The 23658-nt window shown below is 40.0% G+C and overlaps 1 protein-coding gene across 8 annotated transcripts in view; it reads right to left on the minus strand.

Annotated features, from left to right (window-relative positions):
* INPP1 (inositol polyphosphate-1-phosphatase) overlaps positions 1-23658 on the minus strand; it is a 36018-nt gene that overhangs the window by 1834 nt on the left and 10526 nt on the right. For 5 of the 8 annotated variants that reach the window (XM_070802157.1, XM_019969427.2, XM_019969420.2 and 2 more), the window contains exons 2-5: positions 8300-8563; positions 6047-6107; positions 2968-3168; positions 274-448 (exon numbers count right to left, since the gene is read on the minus strand). In XM_070802157.1, coding sequence (XP_070658258.1) covers positions 274-448; positions 2968-3168; positions 6047-6107; positions 8300-8503 — 641 coding nt within the window. In that variant the 5' untranslated portion in view covers positions 8504-8563. Of the gene's footprint in view, positions 1-273; positions 449-2967; positions 3185-6046; positions 6108-8299; positions 8564-14352; positions 14720-23658 lie in introns of those variants that run through there. The other 3 variants (XM_070802156.1, XM_019969440.2, XM_070802160.1) reach the window with 3 other exon arrangements.

Genomic DNA, 23658 nt, shown 5'->3' on the forward strand with positions numbered 1-23658 from the left:
GTGATACTGACAGTTTTTTTGTTTGTTTTTATAGGGAGAGGTTCTAATCCTGGCCATACCTACTTATCTTTTCGTTAGATCATTTTCACATTTTGTTGTGAAACCTAGGATTGAAAATTAAAGGACCATTCATTCAAACATGGAGATTTTTAGTAGGAATGCCCAATGTATCGAGTCATGGGAATGTCACATGGAGAGATAATCCCGACAATAAACAAAGCTGAGGTTGTAAATTCTGAAAACCATAATATGCCGAAAATATTCAATTTTTACCTGCGGGTGTGTAGGTCTTGTGATACAAAAGGTTGGTTGATGACTCCCATGAGAGGCACCCCTGTCTGTATGTCATAGACACCAATCAAAACAGTGACGCACTGAAGTCCACTGGGGAAGATTCCTTGGTTGGGTGTAATGTCAGCAGAACCTTTTATATACTGGTAAGTTGAATCTGAAAAATGAAGCAAATCTGTTAGGATTCAGGTAATGATTATTTAGAAGATAATGATGAAGACACCTATAAAACCTGTCCTAGATCATTTCTAATTTGGTAACAGCTATGGTCTAAATGTTTGTGTCCCCCAAAATTCTAACCCTCAGAAGTTGATGGTATTAGTAAGTAGGGCCTTTGGGAGGTACTTCAGTCCTCGGGGTGGAATCTCATGAATGGGATTAATGATATTCTTAGTCTCTTCCACTTTATGAGTACACTGTGAGTGTTAGTCGCTCAGTCGTGTCTGACTCTTTTGCAACCCCATGGAATGTAGCCGGCCAGGCTCCTCTGTCCATGGGATTCTGCAGCCAAGATTACTGGAGAGGGTTGCCATCCCCTTCTCGGGGGATTTTCCTGATCCAGGGATCAAACCCGGGTCTCCTGTATTGCAGGCAGATTCTTTACTGTCCGAGTACACAGTGAAAAGACGCCAATTATGAATCAGGAAGAAGACTCTCACCTAATCATGCTGGCACTTTGATACTGGACTTCTCAGCCTCTGAAACTGTGAGATATAAATTTATCTTGTTTAAAAGCTACCTAGTCCATGGTATCTTGTTATAGCAGCCCAAATGGACTAAGATAATAACCAATCACGTTTTACCTCTGGGTGCCACTTATATGGAATTATTATTTGACCTTTTGTACTTCACTTTTAAGCTGCTTGTGTTTCATTTTCCCAACCATACATAAATTCTTGGACAAAGGGGACATGTCTACAATTCCTATGGCAGCTAGCATGTCTTCCTTCCTTTTTGTGTTGTTAATTGCTCAGTCATGAACAACTCTTTGTGACCCCATAGGACTGGAGCCACCAGGCTCCTCTGTCCATGGAGTTCTCCAGGTGGGAATACTAGAGTAGGGAGCCATTCGCTTCTCCAGGGCATAACACCTTGCAAATGGTAAGAAGCACTCAAATATTCATCACCATGTCAAAATCATTTAAAAGGTATGGGGGTTCCTTTGAGCTCTTACTAATCAGAGGACAGGTCCAACCAAGGTGGGCGGGAAAGTCCTTCCAGGAATCTGAATTCCATTTCATTTGAATTCCATCAGGGATGGAATTGCCTTTTTACTTGTTTGTTTTGTCCCTCAAATTAGGAGGAAAGAGACAATGGTGTCACAAGAGGAAGAAGCTCAGACAGTAAAGCGTCTGCCTACAATGCGGGAGACCCCAGTTCAATCCCTGGGTCGGGAAGATCCCCTGGAGAAGGAAATGGCAACCCATTCCAGTACTCTTGCCTGGAAAATCCCATGGACTAAGGAGCCTGGTAGGCTACCGTCCATGGGGTCGCAAAGAACCTGGGAAAAAGAAGCTAAGGAGTGAGGTTTCTGCTTAAAAGATGTACCTGCCAGCAGCTGACTGCCAGCATCTAGTGAATTAATACCCAGTTAAGGATGTGCCAGGCACAAGATCCAGAGAGCTAGCTAACAGAATCAATTCAGGACAAAAACAAAACAAGGTTTCAGTTCCTCAAAAACCATAACTGAGGCCGATTTACCTTTAGGCGATAAAAGATCCTGGAAAACATTCATAGTCTACATAACAATCCACTGACTGAATGCTCTACTGCTGTGATTAAAGGCATGTCTATCACGTAGGGGAGAAGGTGTAGGGGAGAAGGTGAGGGGAGTCTGCCTACTCAGCTTAATGATTGGTCCCAGTTGTGTTGGGTACACTATGCCAGGAAGCTGGGGGAAAAGTGGGACTTAGACCGAGGGCATTATATTAACGGCATCATTGAGATAGGCCTACAGTTTTAAAACAATGAACTATAGATTATGGTTCTACCATAATCATGACCAAAAAAATAATGGCGAGGTATACACAGGACTCACAAACCGACTGCTAGGAGTCACATTCAGTTGTGTTTTGCCTGATCTGTACAGCGGTTCTGCTTGTTTACTTACTTAAGTGAGTTAGGAGCCAGGAGTTAAATTGTGAGAGCTCATTTAAAAACCTGGATTTGCGTTTTTATTATTTTTAAATCTGAAGATCTGCACTGTACTTCCAGATGGTAATAATCTGCCGGAGCTGAATGTTCTCAAGATGCATGTGTGTTCAATTAGTTATAGCTGCCATCATTTCATTCTTCTCTCACATTTAGCAGTCTGGCCCCTGAGGTCTTTCAAAAATGAGTTAATTCAGTTTTGTATATGTGCCTTTATATGTGTGTGTGTGTATACACACACGTGTGTTATAAATATGTGTATATGTATATAATACACACCTCAACTCTTCATTTATTTATTTAGGCCCCAGTGTGTAGCTTGTGGGGTCTCAGTTCCCCAACCAGGGATTGAACCCAGGTTACAGCAGTGAGAGTCATTTATCATTTTAAAACTTCAAAAATTTAAAAACTTCTAGGAGAGTTAAACCATATCCTCAATTTTCATTTTTCCAACACTACCCCCTCACAAAAAAAGGATTACTAAGAAGAGCAAAGAGACAAAAGCAAACACTCTCCCCTGCTTACCTATAGGATCCACCCAGATTCCCAAGATGTCCTGTGGAATGTTGATCTCTACTGAATCCAGAGCTGGGTCACTGAAGAAAACGTCCTGGTGCACAACCTTGGCTAAGGCCTCAGATGCCAGCTTGTTACCATTAAGGACTTTGCTGAGAAGAGCTACTGTTTCTTCCTCTGTAGGACCCAGTCTCATGATAATCTTTTCCCCTAGAGTCAAGACAAACTGAAGACCATCACATCTCAAGTTTCAGAGGAGAAAGAACAGGGGATTGGGAGAAGCACCTCAGATTAGGTGAGGATAACACATCCAGCCCATTTCACTGTTCATTTTTCCTTTTTCCTTAACACCAAAACATTTTGTATTGGGGTCCAGCCAATTAACAATGCTGTGATAGTTCCAGGTGAACAGTGAGGGGACTCAGCCATACATACACATGTATCCATCCTCCCTGAAACTCTCTTCCCATCCAGGCTGGCACAGAATATTGAGCAGAGTTCCCTGTGCTATACAATAGGTTTCTGTTGGTTATCCATTTTAAATATAGCCCAACTCCACTATTCTAAACTGGAGAATCCCATGGACAGAGGACCCTGGTGGGCTACAGTCCATGGGGTCACAAAGAATTAGACACAACTGAGCGACCAACACACACATACACACACACACACAAAGATATCCAGTCTAGTGTCTCCTAATCTGGCTAACCGCCAGAATCTCCCCAGTGGGCTTCATAAAGTCAAAGCTGATTCAGTAGTCACTCAACCACCTCACAGTGAGAAATGAAATCCAGGCACCAAAGGGCCTTCTCTCCAAAAAAAGTTCCCACATGGGCACATGCACAGTTTTTGTATCCAGTTTAAGGCAGCTCACGTTAAGCATCCTGAACCCTGAGTCTTTGATAAACAATATTCTGTGTCTTTTACCTTGTGGCTTTTAATATCCTGGAGGTCACCCTGTTCACGTTTGAATATGTTGATTGAAAAGAAAAGAGTTTTTAATAAGTACACAGAAAGGCTTCTACCTCCCTCTATGATGCTGCTTTTAACTAAAAACTGTCTATGCTCCGTAAATATAAGATGACATACATTCGTCTTTAAATGTGGTAAAGCTGTAGGACTCTAAATCACATATGTAGAATAGCTCTCCTCTGTGAAACCACTGGGAATCAGGATGTAAGCAAAGCTGCTTCTGCAATTGGAACCCCACGTTACCAAGTCCATGTGTTCGCCATCACTTTAAAGATACTTCTTAGACCCCTGCTTCATCTGGTTTCCAACCCCCCAAGCACAAATGAGAAGAGAGGCTCTCCTAGGACTTTTACCAACAAAAAGCAACAGCAATGCAGAATATAAATTTCTAAAAATTAAGAAAACATGGCACTTTGGGGCTCCTGAGGTATCTCGACAAACACTCCTAGCTATCCTAGCCATCCCGAGAACCAGCAGCGGCGCCATCACTGGAGCGCCTGTTAGACATTCAGAACTTTAGTCCCCATCCCAGACCTGCTGAGGTCTGACAGGATCCCCTGGTGACTCCTGTGACTGTTCGAGTTTGGGAAGCACACTGTGAATCTATGACAGTGACGATTCTGAAACAGCAAGAATCAGTCAATTAAGTTTAATTCAAATTACATGAGATTGTTAAAGTTGGGGAATAATGTTAATCACCACCACTTGTTGAGCAGCTACTCTAGGCTCGGGAAAAGTCATGGGTTCACTCAAAGGAGCAAATCGTATCACCTTACTCCACGGCTTAAAGTTTGCCGCTGAATTCTCATCATACTTAAGGAAACTCCTTCCTTTGAACTTCCATGATCTTATCTCACCTCATCCACCAGCTCCTCCTCTACCATAGGTCTCTGCCCTCTAATAAACTAAAACCATCCTTTCCTTCAGTTCTCAGGAAAATGTATGTGGAATGCATTTTTGCCTCTATCATTCTAGATAAATATTACAATAACTGTTTATGCTGTAGCCAAATATAGGTTTTTCAGTGTAGGATTTCTTATGGGGGTAAGTCACAGGTGATTTTTTTTAACCTTAAGTTTAACTGACATTTCTCTTTCTTCTTACTGAGTGTCACAGAACTATCTTAATACGCGTCCCATGAAATGACAAATTTTTTCCAGAGTTAATCCAGAAATTAGTTTCCTTTGTAAATATGCCTCTAGATGTTTAACTATTTGTCACATGATCTGTTTAAAGTTCACTATTTTAATGTTCTACCATAAAACAAACAAAACCCAGGCAAACTAAAAACCGCTTGCTTCTCTAAAAAAGGGTCAGAGATGTTGTATTTTTCTCTCTACCACAAGGGAACACGGGGGTCCATCAAAGGAGAATTTGGCTCACAGGAAACCAATTAGAGTTAAAACTTGGTGCTAAAAGGAACCTTTTAGGTTGTCCCACTCCCTTTACAGAGGTTCTGAGACCAGAGAAGCAGAGATCATTCAGGGACAGGGGCTTCTGCACATGCTCAGCCTAGGTCTGTGGACTACCCAAAGTGTCAGTCACTCAGTCCTACCCGACTCTGTGTGACCCCATGGACTGTGGCCCACCAGGCTTCTCTGTTCATGGGATTCTCCAGACAAGAATACTGGAGTGGGTTGCCGTTCCCTTCTGCAGGGGATCTTCCTGATCCAGGGATGGAACCTGGGTCTCCTGAATTGCAGGTGCATTCTTTACTGCTGACCCACCGGGGAAGCCCATGGGCTCTCCAGGAGGTCCACAAATGGGTCTACTTGGACGTGAGATCGTCTGCACATCTGTGTAGATCTGCATCCTTTGCGGGGCATCTGTAACTTCCATCAGATTCTCAAAGGGCCGTGCAACTTTCCCAAAGGTTAAATCATTGTTCAATGCTACAGAGTTACAGCTAGAATACATGTGAACTTGCTAAATAATTCTAAGATGCCGCATCTCTGTCTTACGTGGCAGGTTATCCTGAAGTGCTGAATGAAGTTTAACATTCAAATGTGTTATCTACATGAAAGGCCTCCAAATATTCATTTCATGATGTAAGTTGAAAATAAAAATACCATATGATAATTAAGTTATAAAATTATATTAAGATTCTTGTACTTACCCAAATCATTAGTAAATTCATTGGATTCTTCTCCAAAAATTTTTTTCCCCAAGCCTGGAAACTGAATGATTCAGAATATGACAAGAATGCAAAACAGCAACAAAAAAAACCCCACATTCATGCTCAATTCTGAACAGATTTCCACTTTATATTTCAAACTAAATAGCACAATAGGTCAGAAATTTGAGAGTTTACAATTCCAGAAATCAATCCAAGTATAATAAGTGAAGTCAGATTGGTTCCGCACTTTTCTAATATCAGTAGTTTTCTATACTTCCCTGCTCCTTTGCCCCTTTAGAAAGTCCAAATCATGGTAGAAGTCTGGTTTCTTTATGTTCTGTTGAGTCTGCAGAAGTACTTCTAGAACTTCATCCTTCTAGTTAAGGGCCATGAGCTAGAATGCTTACAAAGGAGATGTTTTAACTGCTGCTCCTACAAAGTACCCAAGTAACTTGCACAAGTTAATGTTACTGACAAGTACCTAAGATGATTACTTGAACCCGGATAGAAAGGAACAGAGGATAACATTTAATTTTGTTTTCTGCACATGTTAAGGTATCCTTAACCATCAGGCTAGGAAGGCCATGTAGCAAAAAAGGGGAAATATTTTACTTGCCAACAACTTATGCATCAATATTTTGATGGAATGAAGAAACAAACAAAAAGAAACAAGCTAAATAGGAAGCTTCTCTCATCTTTGTATGACCAGGAAGCTTTTGGACACATTTTGCTTCTGATTTTCTCTGTAGTAAAGATAATTTCTCTCAAAATATGTGCTGAATTATGGTAAGAGTACAATTCTCAGGCAATGAAAGCAAGGAAATGCTTCAAATGTTTGAGCTCAGTTATTCACAGATGGCCAATGGATGTAACAGTGCCCACAACTACTTGTTATTTTTAACTCTTTTGAAGAACAATGAAAGTCACCACATACTGGCACTGAACCTCTCGATGAAGTCATCAAAGGCTGAAGCTCCAGCCCCCCAGTTTGCCTAGAGACCCTTTCTGAGGCTGTAGTACGTAAGTAAGAGTCGTGACACTTTATACAAACCAAAAGTGAGTGTCATTTATGTGTTCATAAATCCTGGCAGATACTTCGTGAATGAACAACTGCCTGAACTTGTTATAATGCTCTGAGGCAAATATTAGCCCACAAAACTTACACTTCTAATCCAGTTGCTCAACCACCCCTTCTACCCAGCTCTCTTGATCAGTAACAAAAATAAATTTCCTTCCACTGGATCCAGATTGTATAGGGCATGAAAAAGAACAGTTTGTAGAAATTTCAAGGGGTCATTTATTCTCTCTTCCTACCTGTGGTCAAGGACTCACTTAAATTATTCTAAACAATCCCTAACATTTTGAGAATTTCATAGAAACAATTCCAATATTTTGTAGGGCTTTCTGACATAAAATTCTATCCTCCCAAATCTAAAAGAAAAGTAATTCGATTATTATATAATAGGTAATATAGTATCACAAACAGCATAGACTCTGGAGTTGGTCAGCCCATGTTCAAAAACCAGCTCTTCCATTCATTTGCTGTGCAACCCTAGGCAAGTTATTTAACCTCTGTGTCTCCCTTTTCTCTTCCATTACATTGAAATAGTTCTTACCTCATAAAATTGTTATTTGTTAAACTAATATATTTAAAGCCCTTAGATAAGTACTTGGCTCATAGTAAGCATTTACAAGTGCTTGCTAATGTTATTGTTTGCTATAACTGCTTATGAATATAGTTTATTTACCCTAGTCAGCTTAAAATACCTAGAATTACAATCATTGTTAGTTACAAACAACGTTTTCCTACTAAAATAAAGAGAGACTCTAAGTCTCCAGAACCCTATGAGGCTATCACTGAGGCAACCATTAGGTAAATGACTATGTCAAAAGGTGGGACTTAATATTATCAAGTTAAAAAAAAAGTTATAAAACAGTATGTTCTCATTTCTTTAGAGTTAAGTTAAACCTGCCATGCACACATAGAAGGAAAACATTCTAATATTTAGCAAAACAGTTGTGGTTTTCTCTAGTGATAGAATTAGGAGGATTATTTTTCAACATTTAAGTTTTTCCTGTAACACACATTTTAGTAATACTGCAGTCAAAATAAGGGGGGAAAACCTATTTGTTTATTAGAATCCATGGTGCTGGGGGGCAGGTTGTGGGGAGGAGGAGGCGGCGAGCTATTTTACAGGGGGGAAACCACAGGGGCAAATAATTTGCAATTACCTTGGCTGTGACATTCCTTACCTTGTTCTCCATATTCTCTTTGATAACTTCCTGTACCAGTACATCAGCCAGGGTCTTGAAATCAACTGCAAACTTCTTGTTCTTTTCTCCCTCTTTCTTTTCTTCTATCAGCAGCTGGAAGAGGGTTTCCTGCTGCCTGCACGCCCGGGCAATGTTGGCAGCTTTCTCAGAGACTCGGAGCAGCTCTTGGAGGATATCTGACATTTCTGAACCTGGCTGGTTGCAGCAGCTGGTGGAACAGGCACCCACCCGCTGAGCTGTCAGCTGGGAAAGTACAAGAATGTGAAACAGAAAGCAGTTCAGAGAGTGTGAGTCAACCTGTGAGCATGGCTGAGTGGCTAGTAGAGATCACAGTCACAACCTCAGGTGGAAGCTTCATCTAAAACTTGAAACTTATCTTTCAAGATCAACATACTTATAGTCTCAAATCCATTAGGCAAAAAACTGACTTTTTGGTGAAAGAGAGAGTCTACACTATATTTACCAAACTCTAGACCAATAGGCAGGTGGATACACAAGCACAATGTTAGAAGGAAAAGCCAAGTTCATGAAATGACCTTCAAATGAGCACATGAGCTTGGCAACACTATTAAAGTAGTGCTCTTTCCTTCACCCTTTGGGAGAAGGAAGAAGTGAAAGTGGGTTTATCCTATCAGTCTGGGAGCAACTTCCTAAAGTACCAAGCACCACCCCGGCAGACATCTCAGTGTCCTGCAAGACTCTTGAGACCACACACGAGCTAGCAGCCCAGGTGATGTACCAACCGGCTTCCCCCCCCCCCCCCCCCCCCGACCCCCTGCTTTTTTTTCTATTTAAAATGTCCCACTAGCTGTGCCGCTTACAGCAAATTTAAATAATAAAATGAAGTAAAACATGCAACTTGTTGGGATTTGAAAAGTCCTGGCTTCTAAGAGGCATGCTACAATGCCTTGACATACCTCTTGGGTAAATAGCAGAGAAACATTTCTCTGTTTCAACAGTAGCTGCATTTTACTGAACGCTTTAATAATTCTTATCTCATTATTATGAGAATTACTGTGAGGATTATCAGCCTTATCTATAGTCAAGGAAACTGCAGCTTGGAGAAGTTAAGCAACTCGTTTAGGTTACATAAGACTAAACGGCAGGGCTCAGACTCCGTCGTACACACAAGCTCACGCTCTTTATTATTGTAACAAATACTTTACTTCTTGAAAAAAAAAAAAATCCCTTAATGGACTGTGGGAGGCTGACAGTACAACAGTTAAGATGTCAATGCAGTGGAGTTAACTGTCAACTGTCATCGCTGTGTTGTCTTAAGCAAGTCTGCTTTAAAAATCACATGCTATTTTCTTAAGATAATGGGCCAACCATCATCAGAAAATATGTCCAACCTCAACAGTAATAAATGGCAAGTGAATAAAACAATGAGACATCCTACTTCACGATTAGATGGGCAAAACTGTTAACATTCATTCTTCCAGGTGTGGAAACAGATGCTGATATTCTGCTAATGGGCACGTAAAAATGTGGGTTTGTAGAGGAAAATCTGAGAAAAATGGATCAAAATCCCTAGAGATGCTATTACCTTCAGCCACTAATTCCAGTTGGCCTTATTTTGAATTAAGGAAGGTATATTTTTTTAAGAAAGTTATATTTAACATTTTAAATATTTCTGCACAAGAAGGATTAGTATTATTGACTGTAGCAAAAAGTTAAAAACATCTTAAATACTGGTGGAATGTAGATTAAACTATTATATAGTTATTAAACAATATTTTTGAAGAAATTTAATAGGAATATGTTAAAATGCTATAATGTTAAGTATATATAGTATCACAGTATGTTCCTAATTTGTGTTTAATACACACATACACTCTGTTTATACATATGGAGAGAGAGTTTGAAAGACTAGATGATGTTCTAATGGTAGTTAAATGTTTAATGGTGGTTATCACTGCGTACTAGAATTGTGGAGGATTTTTCTCATTATGCTTTTCTGTAATTACCAAATATTCTACAGTAAATAATACTGTTTTTATAATACTAAAGGATATGTTAAAATGCTTTAGGACAATTAAGCACAAAGGACTGCAAGTCGTGAAGATATCTGTCCAAACAAAGAGGTGCTATGGCCACAGCACAAATCCAGATGACACAGACGATAGAGTTAGAAATTAGAAACACCTGCCTACCTTAGCTTCCCCCCCCAAGGAATAAATACATTTAAAAAAATCACTTTGGTCAACAAACTTCAACATTAAGAAAAATAATTATATTAATATAGCTGAGGCATCTTAGAAATAACTTATGGCATCTATATGCTATTAATTATAAGTTTTATATAATATATACATGCATGGATACATATATATCAGTAGAATACATTAAGTTCCAAGTATATAAATTCAATAATTTTTATTTCTTAGGATGCATTATATAATTATTATAAGGGAAAAGAATTAATGAACTAATAGTATCTAAGTAACTTTTTATCTTAAAAACAGCATGAAGATTTTAAGGAGTCCAATTAGAAAACTTTCTAGATTAACAGTCAGTGTGTGTGTGTGCGTGTGCACGTGCTCAGTCACGTCTGACTCTCTGTGACCCCACGGACTGTAGCCCACCACGCTCCTCTGTCCATGGAACTTCCCAGGCAAGAATACTGGAGTGGGTTGCCATTTCCTCCACTATGAGATCTTCCTCACCCAGGATAGAACCCACATCTCTTATGTCTCCTGCATTGGCAGGCAGATTCTTTACCCCTAGATTAATAATACCAGTAGGGAATTCCCTGGCGGTCCAGTGATTAGGACTCCAGGCTCTCACTGCTGAGGGCCCAGGTTCAATCCATGGTCAGGGAACAAAAAGTCCACAAGCCACACAGTACAGCCAAAAGAAATAAAAGCTTCCATCTAATGGATATTATTAAAAAAATACCAGTATTGTCTATTTTACTCCACTTTGTTAAAACCGATTACCTTTTTTAAAAGGAACACCGTACCACCACACCGTTGAATAACCAAAAATCTCCCCCATGATGTCCTGAGAACTCATTCAGGTGAGTTACACAGGGTACAAGCTCCAGGCACCACCACCACCCTTCTCTTCACACAGAAAACTCACCAACCTAGTCCTGATAAGTTTCTATACAGCAGCCGAGAGATCTGGTATGTCTCCCCTTTGAACCTGAGAACCTGATCTTTATTTCCTCAATAATGAGTATTCTCACGTCACCTGAGCAGAGCAACTTGACCAACAGGGGAAAAAATTCAGCTCTAAACTTCAGTTCCATAATTAACAGGGGCACAGATGTTCAGAATTCATCGTAACACAGTAAACCAGGTTTTTCAGTTCCAAGGTTATCCCAGCGCTCAACCTTAACCACCCTTTCTTCTGAACCTGGAAACACTAGGGTATCTTGTCAAGCTCCAGGCTGAACACCCAGTTTCAGCTCAGGACGAGGCTTTCTGTAAGCCACCCCCAGAATTTCTTTAGCTCCAGGGTCCAAGCCCCCTTAAAAAAAAAATCTCTCCCAGCCATCATCATCTACATGCAAGACTTCCTAATTAATTTGCACAGCTAGCCGGCTGTTTTCTGGCTGACTGGACTGTTTTGTCCGAATGAATGAGGCCCCGTCCTCTGTGCTTCTCTCCGTTAACTGCTTCCAGATCTCGCACAGAGTCGGACATGCCTGAAGTGACTTAGCAGCAGCAGCAGCAGCAGCAGCAGCAGCAGATAAGTAAGCTATTGCATTTACCATAATTTAATAGCCTTGAATATGGAAGAAATTCCTTGGGATTAGTGGTTAATGGGTGTTCTGAGAACCACGTTAGAAGTACCTAAGGTGTCTATTACAAGACAGATTTCTGGGTTCCATCTCAAGTTAGCGAGTCAGAACCTCTGGAGACAGGTCCCAGGAATTTGTATGTTTGTCAGCTTCCTAGATGACGCTCAGCACTGAGATGTAATGGCCACTGTTCTTAAGGCTGTTCATCCTTCAATACTGTGCTGGTAATCTCCGTGGGGCTCAGGCATCTCTGTGGGACCATGCGCTCTCAGTTATCCATGCACAGACACAGATCCAGGCTAAAATAATAACAGCCAGTATGCAGTAGGTGCTTTACGGCAGGTATCCTTCTAAGCACTCTACATATTGTTAACTCTAATTCTCATACAACCCTAAGAAGAAAATACTATTATCTATATTTTAACTGATAAAGAAACTGAGGCACAAGAGGGTTAAGTAATTTGCCCAAAACCACACAGGTGGGAAGTGGCTAGGACAAGATTCAAGCCCAAGCAAACTGGTAGCAAACTTTATTGGCTAAGCCAATGCTCTAGCCAATAAAATCTTCATAAATTGTTAGTTGTTAACTAAGGGAAGAAATGAGCAATCATGGGATCAATAATCACTAAACTATTATTATAAGGTACTACTGCTGCTGCTAAGTCGCTTCAGTCATGTCCAACTCTATTCGACCCCATAGACGGCAGCCCACCAGGCTCCCCCATCCCTGGGATTCTCCAGGCAAGAACACTGGAGTGGGTTGCCATTTCCTTCTCCAATGCAGCAAAGTGAAAAGTGAAAGTGAAGTCGCTCAGTCGTGTCCGACTCTTCGTGACCCCACGGACTGCAGCCCACCAGGCTCCTCCGTCCATGGGATTCTCCAGGCAAGAGTACTGGAGTGGGGTGCCACTGCCTTCTCCGAATTAGCTGTGTGGCATTAGGTAATTTACCTACCCTCTTTCTTCATCTGCCATATGAAGACAATACTTATCTGTGGAACATGCTCCCAGAGTCATAAGAAACCATACATGCTTAAAGATCAAGCACAGAGCCTTACATACAGTAGAGGGGATCTTCCCAGCCTAGGGACCAAAGACGTGTCTCTAAGTCTCCTGCATTGGCAGGTGGGCTCTTTACCACTAGCGCCACCTGGGAAGCCCGTAACAAATGACAGCAACTACTATTAAATACAGTTTCACAGAACTCACAACCACAGTCCTTACTTGAAAAATAAGAGGTTGGCAGCTTTGTTACGGGTCACCGAAATCTTTTCTGAAAATTTACTACTCTATTAAATCCAAAAGGCTGGAATCTACTTGCAATTATTCGAATGACCCAGAAAAAAGTTCCTTTATGAAGGCCAGATCTGATTGCTTCGGTTTCTGGGTGTCTGGGTAGAAACTCTGGCTCCTGGATGTTGAAGACTACTCTGGCTTCACGGTAGACTACCTACAGATGGCTCCAGAGGGTCATTATTCTGTCAAGGGGTCATTTTGTCAGGAAATCTATAGAGATTCTAAGGCCAATGGTGTCTGTTCTTGTGGGAGGGGCCTGGTTGTACCGGAAGCTGGCCGTGCCCTTGTGTTGTTTGTGAGGATGGAAGTGGGACAAAACAGACGGGGGCATCAACAAAACAGAAATGCTCGCTAATGAGTAGGCAAGTAGGTCAGAGCATTTCTGGTGACAGTCATTCCTTCCTGCAGATAATCCACTCCTTTTATAGAGCCCACATTCTTGCCCATCAGACAATTCCACCCCATTCCCACCATTCATGACTTGAATTCACTCTTTCACTCATCCCTGGAGGACTGGCAATTTGCAATGACTGTGTGGTGGCCGTGACTGACTGCTATTGCGGTTGGGGAAAACAGCTCAACTTCCATGAGATACCTGGGTGTTTCACTAGAAGTGTTTTTGTTGACCTCTCACAGAGCGCAGCTGTCCAGGACTCACCCTGGGCGGGCACATGCTGAGGCTGGCCAAAACCCTCTTTAGCTCACATTGCTCTTGTAGGGGGAACAGAGACCTTGTTCCTCATCCCCTTCCAGTTCAGGGCTGCTTCAGGGAGTAGTTTAGAGAATGGAAGCTGCTCAAGCAGAAAGGATGGTGTACAGAAGTGAGCCCACACAGACGGGCTCAACTGGATCAACCGATGATGGCGAATATGCAATTTGCTAACAGCAGCCTCCCCTGACATCCCTAGGAGACGCTCATCTGCCCACCCGGTCACATAGGCCAGAAGGAAGACCGTGCCACAGCACTAATAGGGATTTATAAACTGTACCTTTCAGCTCATTGGAAGTTGAGTTGTCCTTCCAGTGTATAAGCTTTGTTCAGCTTTCAGAGACTTGGTCATTACATGTTTCTCGAAACCCACTGAGTGGGACAGCACGGGACAGCCTGTGCTTCTTTTGTGTCGCTCTACTTTGATCTCTGCGATCCTACTGTCAGCACTTCACAGGCTCTGACTAAGCCCGGCACTTCAGGGGCTGCTCTCCCACTCTCGGTCCGTTCACTCCCACGCTCTGGGCAGATCATTCATTTGCACATGCTGTTCCCTCCTGCCTGTATGCCTGATGTCTACTCACCTTCTCAGAATCTATTCAAGGACAAGAAACTTGAACAGATGCTTCATCAAAGGGGCTATTCAGCTGGCCAATAAATATATGAAAAGATAATAATTATTAATATAATAAAAGATAATGTTAATAATTAATTATCAGGAAAATGCAACTTAAAAATCACTACAGGGTACCACTGCATGTCTGACCAAATAGCTAAAAGTAAAGATTGAAAATGTCAAGGTTTGCTGAGGATGTGAAGCAATGAGCCTCTTCCACTGTGAATGAAATTGGTACAACCATGTTGGAAAACTAGAATTTGTTGACTATAAGCATAACCTATGACCCAGCAGTTTCTCTTGTAGTCTTGTCCTCAACAGAAATTCCTGCTCATGTATATTAAAAGACATATACAATATTTATGAGCAGCATAATTTAAAAATCACTGCAGATGGTGACTGCAGCCATGAAATTAAAAGATGCTTGCTCCTTGGAAGAAAAGTTATGACCAACCTAGACAGCATATTAAAAAGCAGAGATATTACTTTGCCAACAAAGGTCTGTCTAGTCAAGTCTATGGTTTTTCCAGTAGTCATGTATGGATGTGAGAGTTGGACTATAAAGAAATATGAGTGCTGAAGAATTGATGCTTTTTGTTGGAGGAGACTCTTGAGAGAGTCCCTTGGACTGCAAGGAGATCCAACCAGTCCATCCTAAAGAAAATCAGTCCTGAATATTCATTGGAAGGACTGATGCTGAAGCTGAAACTCCAATAACTTTGGCCACCTGATGCGAAGAACTGACTTGTTAGAAAATACCCTGATGCTGGGAAAGATTGAAGGTGGGAGGAGAAGGGGATGACAGAGGATGAGATGGTTGGATGGCATCACTGACTCAATGGACACAATTTTGAGTAAACCCTGGGAGTTGGTGATGGACTAGGAAGCCTGGCGTGCTGCAATCCATGGGGCTGCAAAGAGTCAGACACAACTGAGCAACTGAACTGAACTGAACAGTAGAAATAACTCAAGTGACTATGAACAATAAAATGAAATAAACTGAGGCAGACTTACAGAAGAAAATACTATACAACAGTGAGAATTACTGAATTACTGCTTTGGGCAATAACATGGATTCATCTCACAAAGGCATACTGCTGAGTGAAACAAGTCAGACACCAAAAAAATAAATACACTGAGCAATTTAATTTAGTTGATGTTCAAGAGAAGGTAAAACTAACTTATGGTGTTAGAAGTTGCAATGGGGGTTACCCTTGGAAAAGGAGAAGGAATTACTTACTGATGGGGGTAAATGACGGGGCCTTTAGGCATTCGGAATGTTCTGGATTTGAGTGATGGTTATGTGGGCGGATTGGCTTTGTGTAAGTGCATCAAGCTACACACTCGGGCCTTGCATACTTTTCTAATTGAATAAAAGTTTTTAAAAGGGTGTGTGTGTAGCGAGGAGAGTCCACGTGACAGTTGGCTCCTCCAGGAGCAACACCTGACCCTCCATCTTTTGTACCAGGGCCATGGGAGAATGCAGGTATGCCAAATTTCTTTCCCAGCCCTCCAACACACTGTACACTGGTTTGCTTCTCTGTGCTCTGTCTGGCAGGAGATTTAAATGTGTGTGGTTTCTTATGACTCTGAGCACATACCTCAGAGGTGTTCAATAAGTGTTGGCTGAAGAATTTCCTCTTAGCTTTGTAAACACAAAATTCACCTTTGTCATATTGTTTATTACACCTGGTTTTATACCCAAGTGCCATTTCACAGGTGCCATTAGGCACATGGGCCCATATTTATTTATATCAAAGCCTATGTATAATCAGGGCTTCCTTGGTAGCTTAGTCAGTAAAGAATCCCCCCGCAACACAGGAGACCAGGGTTTGATCCCTGGGTCAGGAAGATCCACTGGAGAAGGAAATGGCAACCCACTCCAGTATTCTTACCTGGAGAATTCCACAGACAGAGAAGGTCCATGGGGTTGCAAGAGTCTGACACAACTTAGGGACTAAACCACCACCACCACTACATACATCCTACATTCATTTACAAAAACAAAGCAAAGCTGTATCTGGATGATTAGCAACTGAACTACATTTCTGAGCACCAAAGAAGATTCTGATATCATGCTCTGTCATCTGGCAGTGACCTATCTTGATTAATTTCATTGATTAAATGGCCCAAAATGGTAAGTTTAATTTGGCTTCGTTAGAGAAGACATTAACTAGGGGATATGTAAATTCATCTATTTAACCTTCACATTTCTCTCTCCCTTCTTCCCATCCTTCAAACAATGTTGACATACAAGCCTGTCTCTAGGCTGATCAGTCTACCTCACCCTAGCCCTACTGAGGCTGCTCTTGGACCACATTAGCCCACATTTTTGCTCACTGATGGGGCTCAAAGCAATAGAGCACAAAGACAGCCTCTATCCTCAAATGTTATTCTGGTAGCTTTTAAGTGAGAGCTTGTGCTAAAGTAGTGTTTTCCAAATGCGTAAGATCAAGAATTAATTGAAACATTCATTAAAAATATAGAGTTTTAGACTTCCCCTGGAGATATTGATCCAGGAGATCTGGGTTGAGGACAGGGAATGTCACTCAGCTATTTTTATTCGACAGTTTAAGGAAACACCAGGTTCAACCATCAGCGATGTCTCTCACTGGGTATTCAGGAGCAGAACAGGGAAACGCTATTAGCTACTGCAACTGCCTTGGTTGCCTAAGGGTCAACTATATTGACTTTTTTTTGTAACAAAAATTAAGTGCTGGAAAAAAAGTTGATCTACATAAGTATTTCACATTAGTATAATATTGCCATTGAAATATAGACTTCAATATCTTCTCAGAATGCATTTGAAAAGTATGAAAAAATATTCCATTTAGAAATACTTTTAAATTTGATAGTGACTCCTTTTTATCCTCTCCTCCAGAGTTAGAAACATTTTCACTAACTATAAGCTCTTTTCTATCCGCTGCCTTCCAACTACACACTTAAACTTCTGTATGCTAAAAGATGTTTTTAGCATACCACCGAGGTGTCAGAAATGAAACCTGAAATCATATAGAATATTAAAAAAAAAAAAAAAGTAGATTCAGTGTAGCTATCTTAATTGTGGGAAAAAATAAAATATTTTAAAATTTAATGCCTAATTCAAGACAAAAAGAAAAGACACAAGAAGTATGGCTTGTAGAAAGAATCTTTTCCAGCAGAATATCAGTCTGGTAGCTGTTAATCCTATTATTAATCTTGTTGTTTTTCAGTAGCTAAGTCGTGTCTGACTCTTTGCAACCTCATGCACTAGCACACCAGGGTCCTCTGTCCTCAATTATCTCCCAGAGTTTGCTCAAATTCATTTCCATTGAGTTAGTGATGCTATCTAACTGTCTCATCTGCTATCAATCCCTTCTCCTTTTGCTTTCAATCATTGCCAGTATCAGGGTCTTTTCCAGTGAGTTGGCTCTTTGCATCAGGTGGCCAAAGTATTGGAACTTCAGCTTCAGCATCAGTCCTTCTAATGAATATTCAGAATACTCTCGAGATTCTTCTCTAGCACCACAGTTTGAAAGCATCAACTCTTTGGCACCCAGCCTTGTTTATGGTACAACTCTCACATCCATACATGACTACTGGAAAGACCATAGCTTTGACTGTATGGACCTTTGTCGGCAAACTGATGTCTTTGCTCTCTAGGTTTGTCATAGCTTTCCTTTCAGGGAATAAGGTCTTTTAATTTCATAGCTGTAGTCAACATCCACAGTGATTTAGGAGCACAGGAAAATAAAATCTGTCACTATTCCCACTTTTCCCCCTTTTACTTGCCATGAAGTGATGGGACTATATGCCATGATCTTAGTTTTTTGAATGTTGAGCTTTAAAGTCAGCTTTTTCACTCTGCTCTTTCACCTTCATCAAGAGGCTCTTTAGTTCTCCACTTTCTGCCATTAGAGTGGTATCATCTGCATATCTAAGGTTGCTTTCTCCATGAGTATCATTAATCTTATTAATCCTCAAATCCATTTTTAATGTTTCCTTTTGAATGTAACATTTTTAGTCATTTTATCTTTTCTTCTGAACTTTGAAACACTTACTTTTGGCACCAACTCACTTAACACTTGCTTTTTATGGTCTATAGGAGCCATGTTTAGGCCACAGGAGAGCTGGTTCTTAGGCTCTGCCTGGACTTTAACCAACCAGGTGTAAAACCTTAGCCACATGGGTAAGCTCTCAGGGACTTGTTTTCCTCATTTTTGCAAACATAAAAAAAGGAAAAGAAAGAAAGGACAGGGAGATTGGAGGAGATGATTTCTATGGTCTGTTCCAGTTCCAAATTTTCTGACTTTTTAATTATCCATTTTCCAGATAAAAGAGGTTGGGGAATATTATTCAGCCTTAAAAAGGAATGACATTTTCTCGCATATGCCTCAATATGCATGAACCTTGGAAACATTATCCTAATTATAAGAAGCCAGGCTTAAAAAAACAAGTATTGTATGATTCCACTTATATGAGGAACCCAGAATAGTTAAATTCATAGAGACAGAAAGTACAATGGTGATTACCAGGGCTGGGAGAAGCTGGCAATGGGGAGTTATTGTTTAACGGATCCAGAGTTTCAATTTGGGATGATAGGAAAGTTCTGGAGATGGATAGTGATGATAGTTGTATAACAGTGGAAATGTACTTAATGCAAGAGCAATGCATACTTGAAATTGGTTAAAATGGTAATTTTATGTTATATGTATTTAACTATGATTTTTAAAGAGTAAAACACAAAATTACAAGTTCAAAAAAAAGTACATTTCAAAAGCTTTTGATGTTTATCATCAACCTAATAAGGAATGGCATAATAAATATTGTTGGTTGAATGAAAAAAAAAAAACAAGGTTGGGAAGAAGTCATGAAAATTAAGTTGAAAAAGAGCACTAGGCTCTTTACCTTGTATTTGATTTTACACTGCAATCACACTGGTTTTATTGTTTTGGCCGTGTTGTGTGGCATACAGAACCTTAATTCCCCAACCAGAGATTGAACTCATACCCCCTGCATTGGGAGCAAGGAGTCTTAACCACTGGACTGCCAGGAAAGTACCCACACTGGTTTTTATACTTAAATTGTGTTTCCGGGTTACAGTGGTTTGGGTTAGTGAACCTTGTGAAGAAGGCCTAAGCCCCTGACCCCAATTCTAATTGTTCTCTCTCTAAGAGGTTTTAAGTTCCTTGAGAACAGGACACACAATTTTTTATCCCCTCATGATACACAGTGGGAATTCTGTAATTTAACTGACTGATATCATTCCATTTGAGATAAATATGTTTAAAAGGATTTTACTGCACTAAGATTAATCTGTAAGGGTTTATTCATTATGTAAATTTTAGGATTATAATTGTGAGGAAACATGATTCAAAGGAGTTCTTAACACAACATTTTAGAAGATGGTTATTATTATTTATTTCTGCAGTGATAAATTACATGACCTAAAATATATTCTCTGAATATTATAGCAAGAAAGCAAAGATCACAGATCACATTATATGTCATTTTGGCAGACTGGATTTCTGGCAGCCTATATCTTATCATTCTACTTCCATTTTGTAGAGGTGAATGTTTACTTTTAACAGATATTTAAGGAACACAAAGAAATAGTACCTTTTACTTGAAAAGGTCAAAATACTAAAAAGATATAAAAGGTTCATTAAAGCCATTCCAATAAATTAATATACTAAATGCGCTTGCATTCTTGTTAATCCTGAAACCACAGGTAATTGTCTAAGCTGGTTAATATTTATCTTCTTGATCTCATTTTTCCATTTTTATTTCCCTCATTTTTTGCTATTCATGGAAGCTTACAGTCAGCCATATTTTAAAAACAGATCTTTCATGATTCCCAAATCAAACTGAGATTATATGGGGTTATATGTCATTGTGGCAAACTCCAAGGAGTTAGCTAGAGGGGTTTTCTAGAACTTGGGAGATGAGATCCTATTTTTCAAACTGCTGCTAAGTCACTTCAGTCGTGTCCAACTCTATGTGACCCCATGGACTGCAGCCTACCAGGCTCCTCCATCCATGGGATTTTCCAGGCAAGAGTACTGGAGTGGGGTGCCATCGCCTTCTCTGATTTTTTTTTTTTAAGTTTAAGTACATTAGGATTACCTTAGCCATTTTCCTTTAGTCATTTGAATTTAATCCTTTTCTATTTATTACAGCTGTCATTAGTATCAAGGGAAACCTACCATCATCACTCTGTAAAGAAAAGGACAAATGTAAGTATCTATTGATAAAGTTAGCAAATACTTACATTAATTTAAACTTGGATAATTAAGTTAAAAGATGTTAAATACTGAGTTGATTAAAATGAGAACAAGAAAGCAAGGAACCCTTTTCCACCTTTCAAGAAGAAAAAAAAAAAAAAAAGACAGAGTGCCAAAGGAATAGAGACAGAAAGAAACAAATACTTCCCATGTGGTAATTCATCTGAATGAATTCTTTTATAGATAATTAATATTTTACTTTGTCAATTCGTTTTCATATATAATTAACCAATTTTATGCCCAGGTTTTGTTTTGTTTTTTTCTTTTTTTAGATGGTGTTGGGTCATTTTAATAAAAGTTATAAATAAGATACTAAAATTTGCATGCTGGTCCTCCCTGAAGTAACAAATAAGGCTGTTATATGAAAGAAAAATGATCAGGTACAATGTTTTGCTGTAGATTACTTTCACAGTTAGTTAGTTCACTCGCTCAGTCGTGTCCAACTCTTTGTGACCCCATGAATCGCAGCACACCAGGCCTCCCTGTCCATCACCAACTCCCAGAGTTCACTCAAACCCATGTCCATCAAGGCGGTGATGCCATCCAGCCATCTCATCCTCTGTCGTCCCTTTCTCCTCCTGCCCCCAATCCCTCCCAGCATTAGGGTCTTTTCCAGTGAGTCAACTCTTCACATGAGGTGGCCAAAGTACTGGAGTTTCAGCTTCAGCATAAGTCCTTCCAATGAACACCCAGAACTGATCTCCTTTAGGATGGACTGGTTGGATCTTCTTGCAGTCCAAGGGACTCTCAAGAGTCTTCTCCAACACCACAGTTCAAAAGCATCAATTCTTCGGCGCTCAGCCTTCTTCACAGTCCAACTCTCACATCCATACATGACCACTGGAAAAACCATAGCCTTGACTAGACGGACCTTTGTTGGCAAAGTAATGTCTCTGCTTTTCAATATGCTGTCTAGGTTGGTCATAACTTTCCTTCCAAGGAGTAAGCGTCTTTTAATTTCATGGCTGCAGTCACCATCTGTAGTGATTTTGGAGCCCAGAAAAATAAAGTCTGACACTGTTTCCACTGTTTCCCCATCTATTTCCCATGAAGTGGTGGGACCGGATGCCATGATCTTACTTTTCTGAATGTTGAGCTTTAAGCCAACTTTCTCACTCTCCACTTTCACTTTCATCAAGAGGCTTTTTAGTTCCTCTTCACTTTCTGCCATAAGGGTGGTGTCATCTGCATATCTGAGGTTATTGATATTTCTCCTGGCAATCTTGATTCCAGCTTGTGCTTCTTCCAGCCCAGTGTTTCTCATGACTGACTCTGCATAGAAGTTAAATAAGCAGGGTGACAATGTACAGCCTTGACGTACTCCTTTTCCTATCTGGAACCAGTCTATTGTTCCATGTCCAGTTCTAACTGTTGCTTCCTGACCTGCATACAAATTTCTCAAGAGGTAGATCAGGTGGTCTGATATTCCCATCTCTTTCAGAATTTTCCACAGTTTATTGTGGTCCACACAGTCAAAGGCTTTGGCATAGTCAACAAAGCAGAACCTGCACTAAATATCCATTAATAAAATGCTCTTATAACATTAAAGAACTTAAATTAAGATTGCCTACCACAAAAAAGAGACTGAATATGTAAAAATCTTTGCTAAATTCAATCACGCTGGAAGGCTTGACTAAGAATGATATAAAAGTTTCAGATTTCCTCAACGTGTGACATTATCACATTAGCAAAACCACAGTTTCCATTTATGAACATGTTATCTTCAGGAATGGTAAAAGATTATATCAGCAACAGTTATTGCCTATCTGTGATTTCCAATCTTGCCTTTTGTGTTTGTTCTGGTTTGCCCTTTGAAATTTTTATCATTTTGACCTATTTTAAGTATCTTCTTTCCCTTAGAAATTCTGATTCAGAAAATCCCAGGTAGCAAACTGGAAGTCTTTTAGAACCAATGCTGTCCTCCCCTCCTCTCATGTGCTCTTTAGTCCCTGGGTAATTTTAAAAATTAGACAAGTTTGGGGACTGCTACTCACCAATCATGAGAGATGAGAAACAAAGTACCCTCAGCTCTTCCTTCATCTCTAAACTCCAAATCAAACAAAAACATCAATCTAGAGAGTTGTATTTGCTTCATTAATTTAAGCAATTATTAATGCTTAAGCAATTAATGCTTAAGATTCAAAATATTTTAACAAGGACATTTATTGAGGACACATATCTAGAAAAATTTCATAAATATAGCATCCTCACACTTAATAAATGAAGACACATGGTTTTATTATCACCATTATCTCAGGCAATTTGTCTACAAAATGAAATGGATTAAGACATATTCTAATTGGTATCAGAGACAGAAATAAAAGCAGAAATAAATGTATAATGAATACTGTAAAGCTTTTGTTTGCCTCTGCTGCTGCTGCTAAGTCGCTTCAGTCGTGTCCGACTCTGTGCGACCCCAAAGACGCCCTAACAGGCCTTATATTTCAAATTAGACATGATTTTTTTTTCAGAACTACCACTAGTATAGCTGTAATTTAAATCTATAATAAGACATTTCACATTAAGTAGTATGAGTCCAAGCTGCAATTTCCAACCAAGTGGTAATTTAGTCCAAAAGCTTGAAAAGAAATGGTAGCTTATTCTATGAAAAAATAAATTGTAACTTTATGCATTTTACGTAATCTTCTTCATGACTATGAGTAAGAACTAACTTCAAGAGTAGTTTAAAAATCCACAAGAGCTTAAA

This window comes from Bos indicus, chromosome 2, assembly GCF_029378745.1.
Source record: "Bos indicus isolate NIAB-ARS_2022 breed Sahiwal x Tharparkar chromosome 2, NIAB-ARS_B.indTharparkar_mat_pri_1.0, whole genome shotgun sequence".
Taxonomy (NCBI): Eukaryota; Metazoa; Chordata; class Mammalia; order Artiodactyla; family Bovidae; genus Bos; species Bos indicus.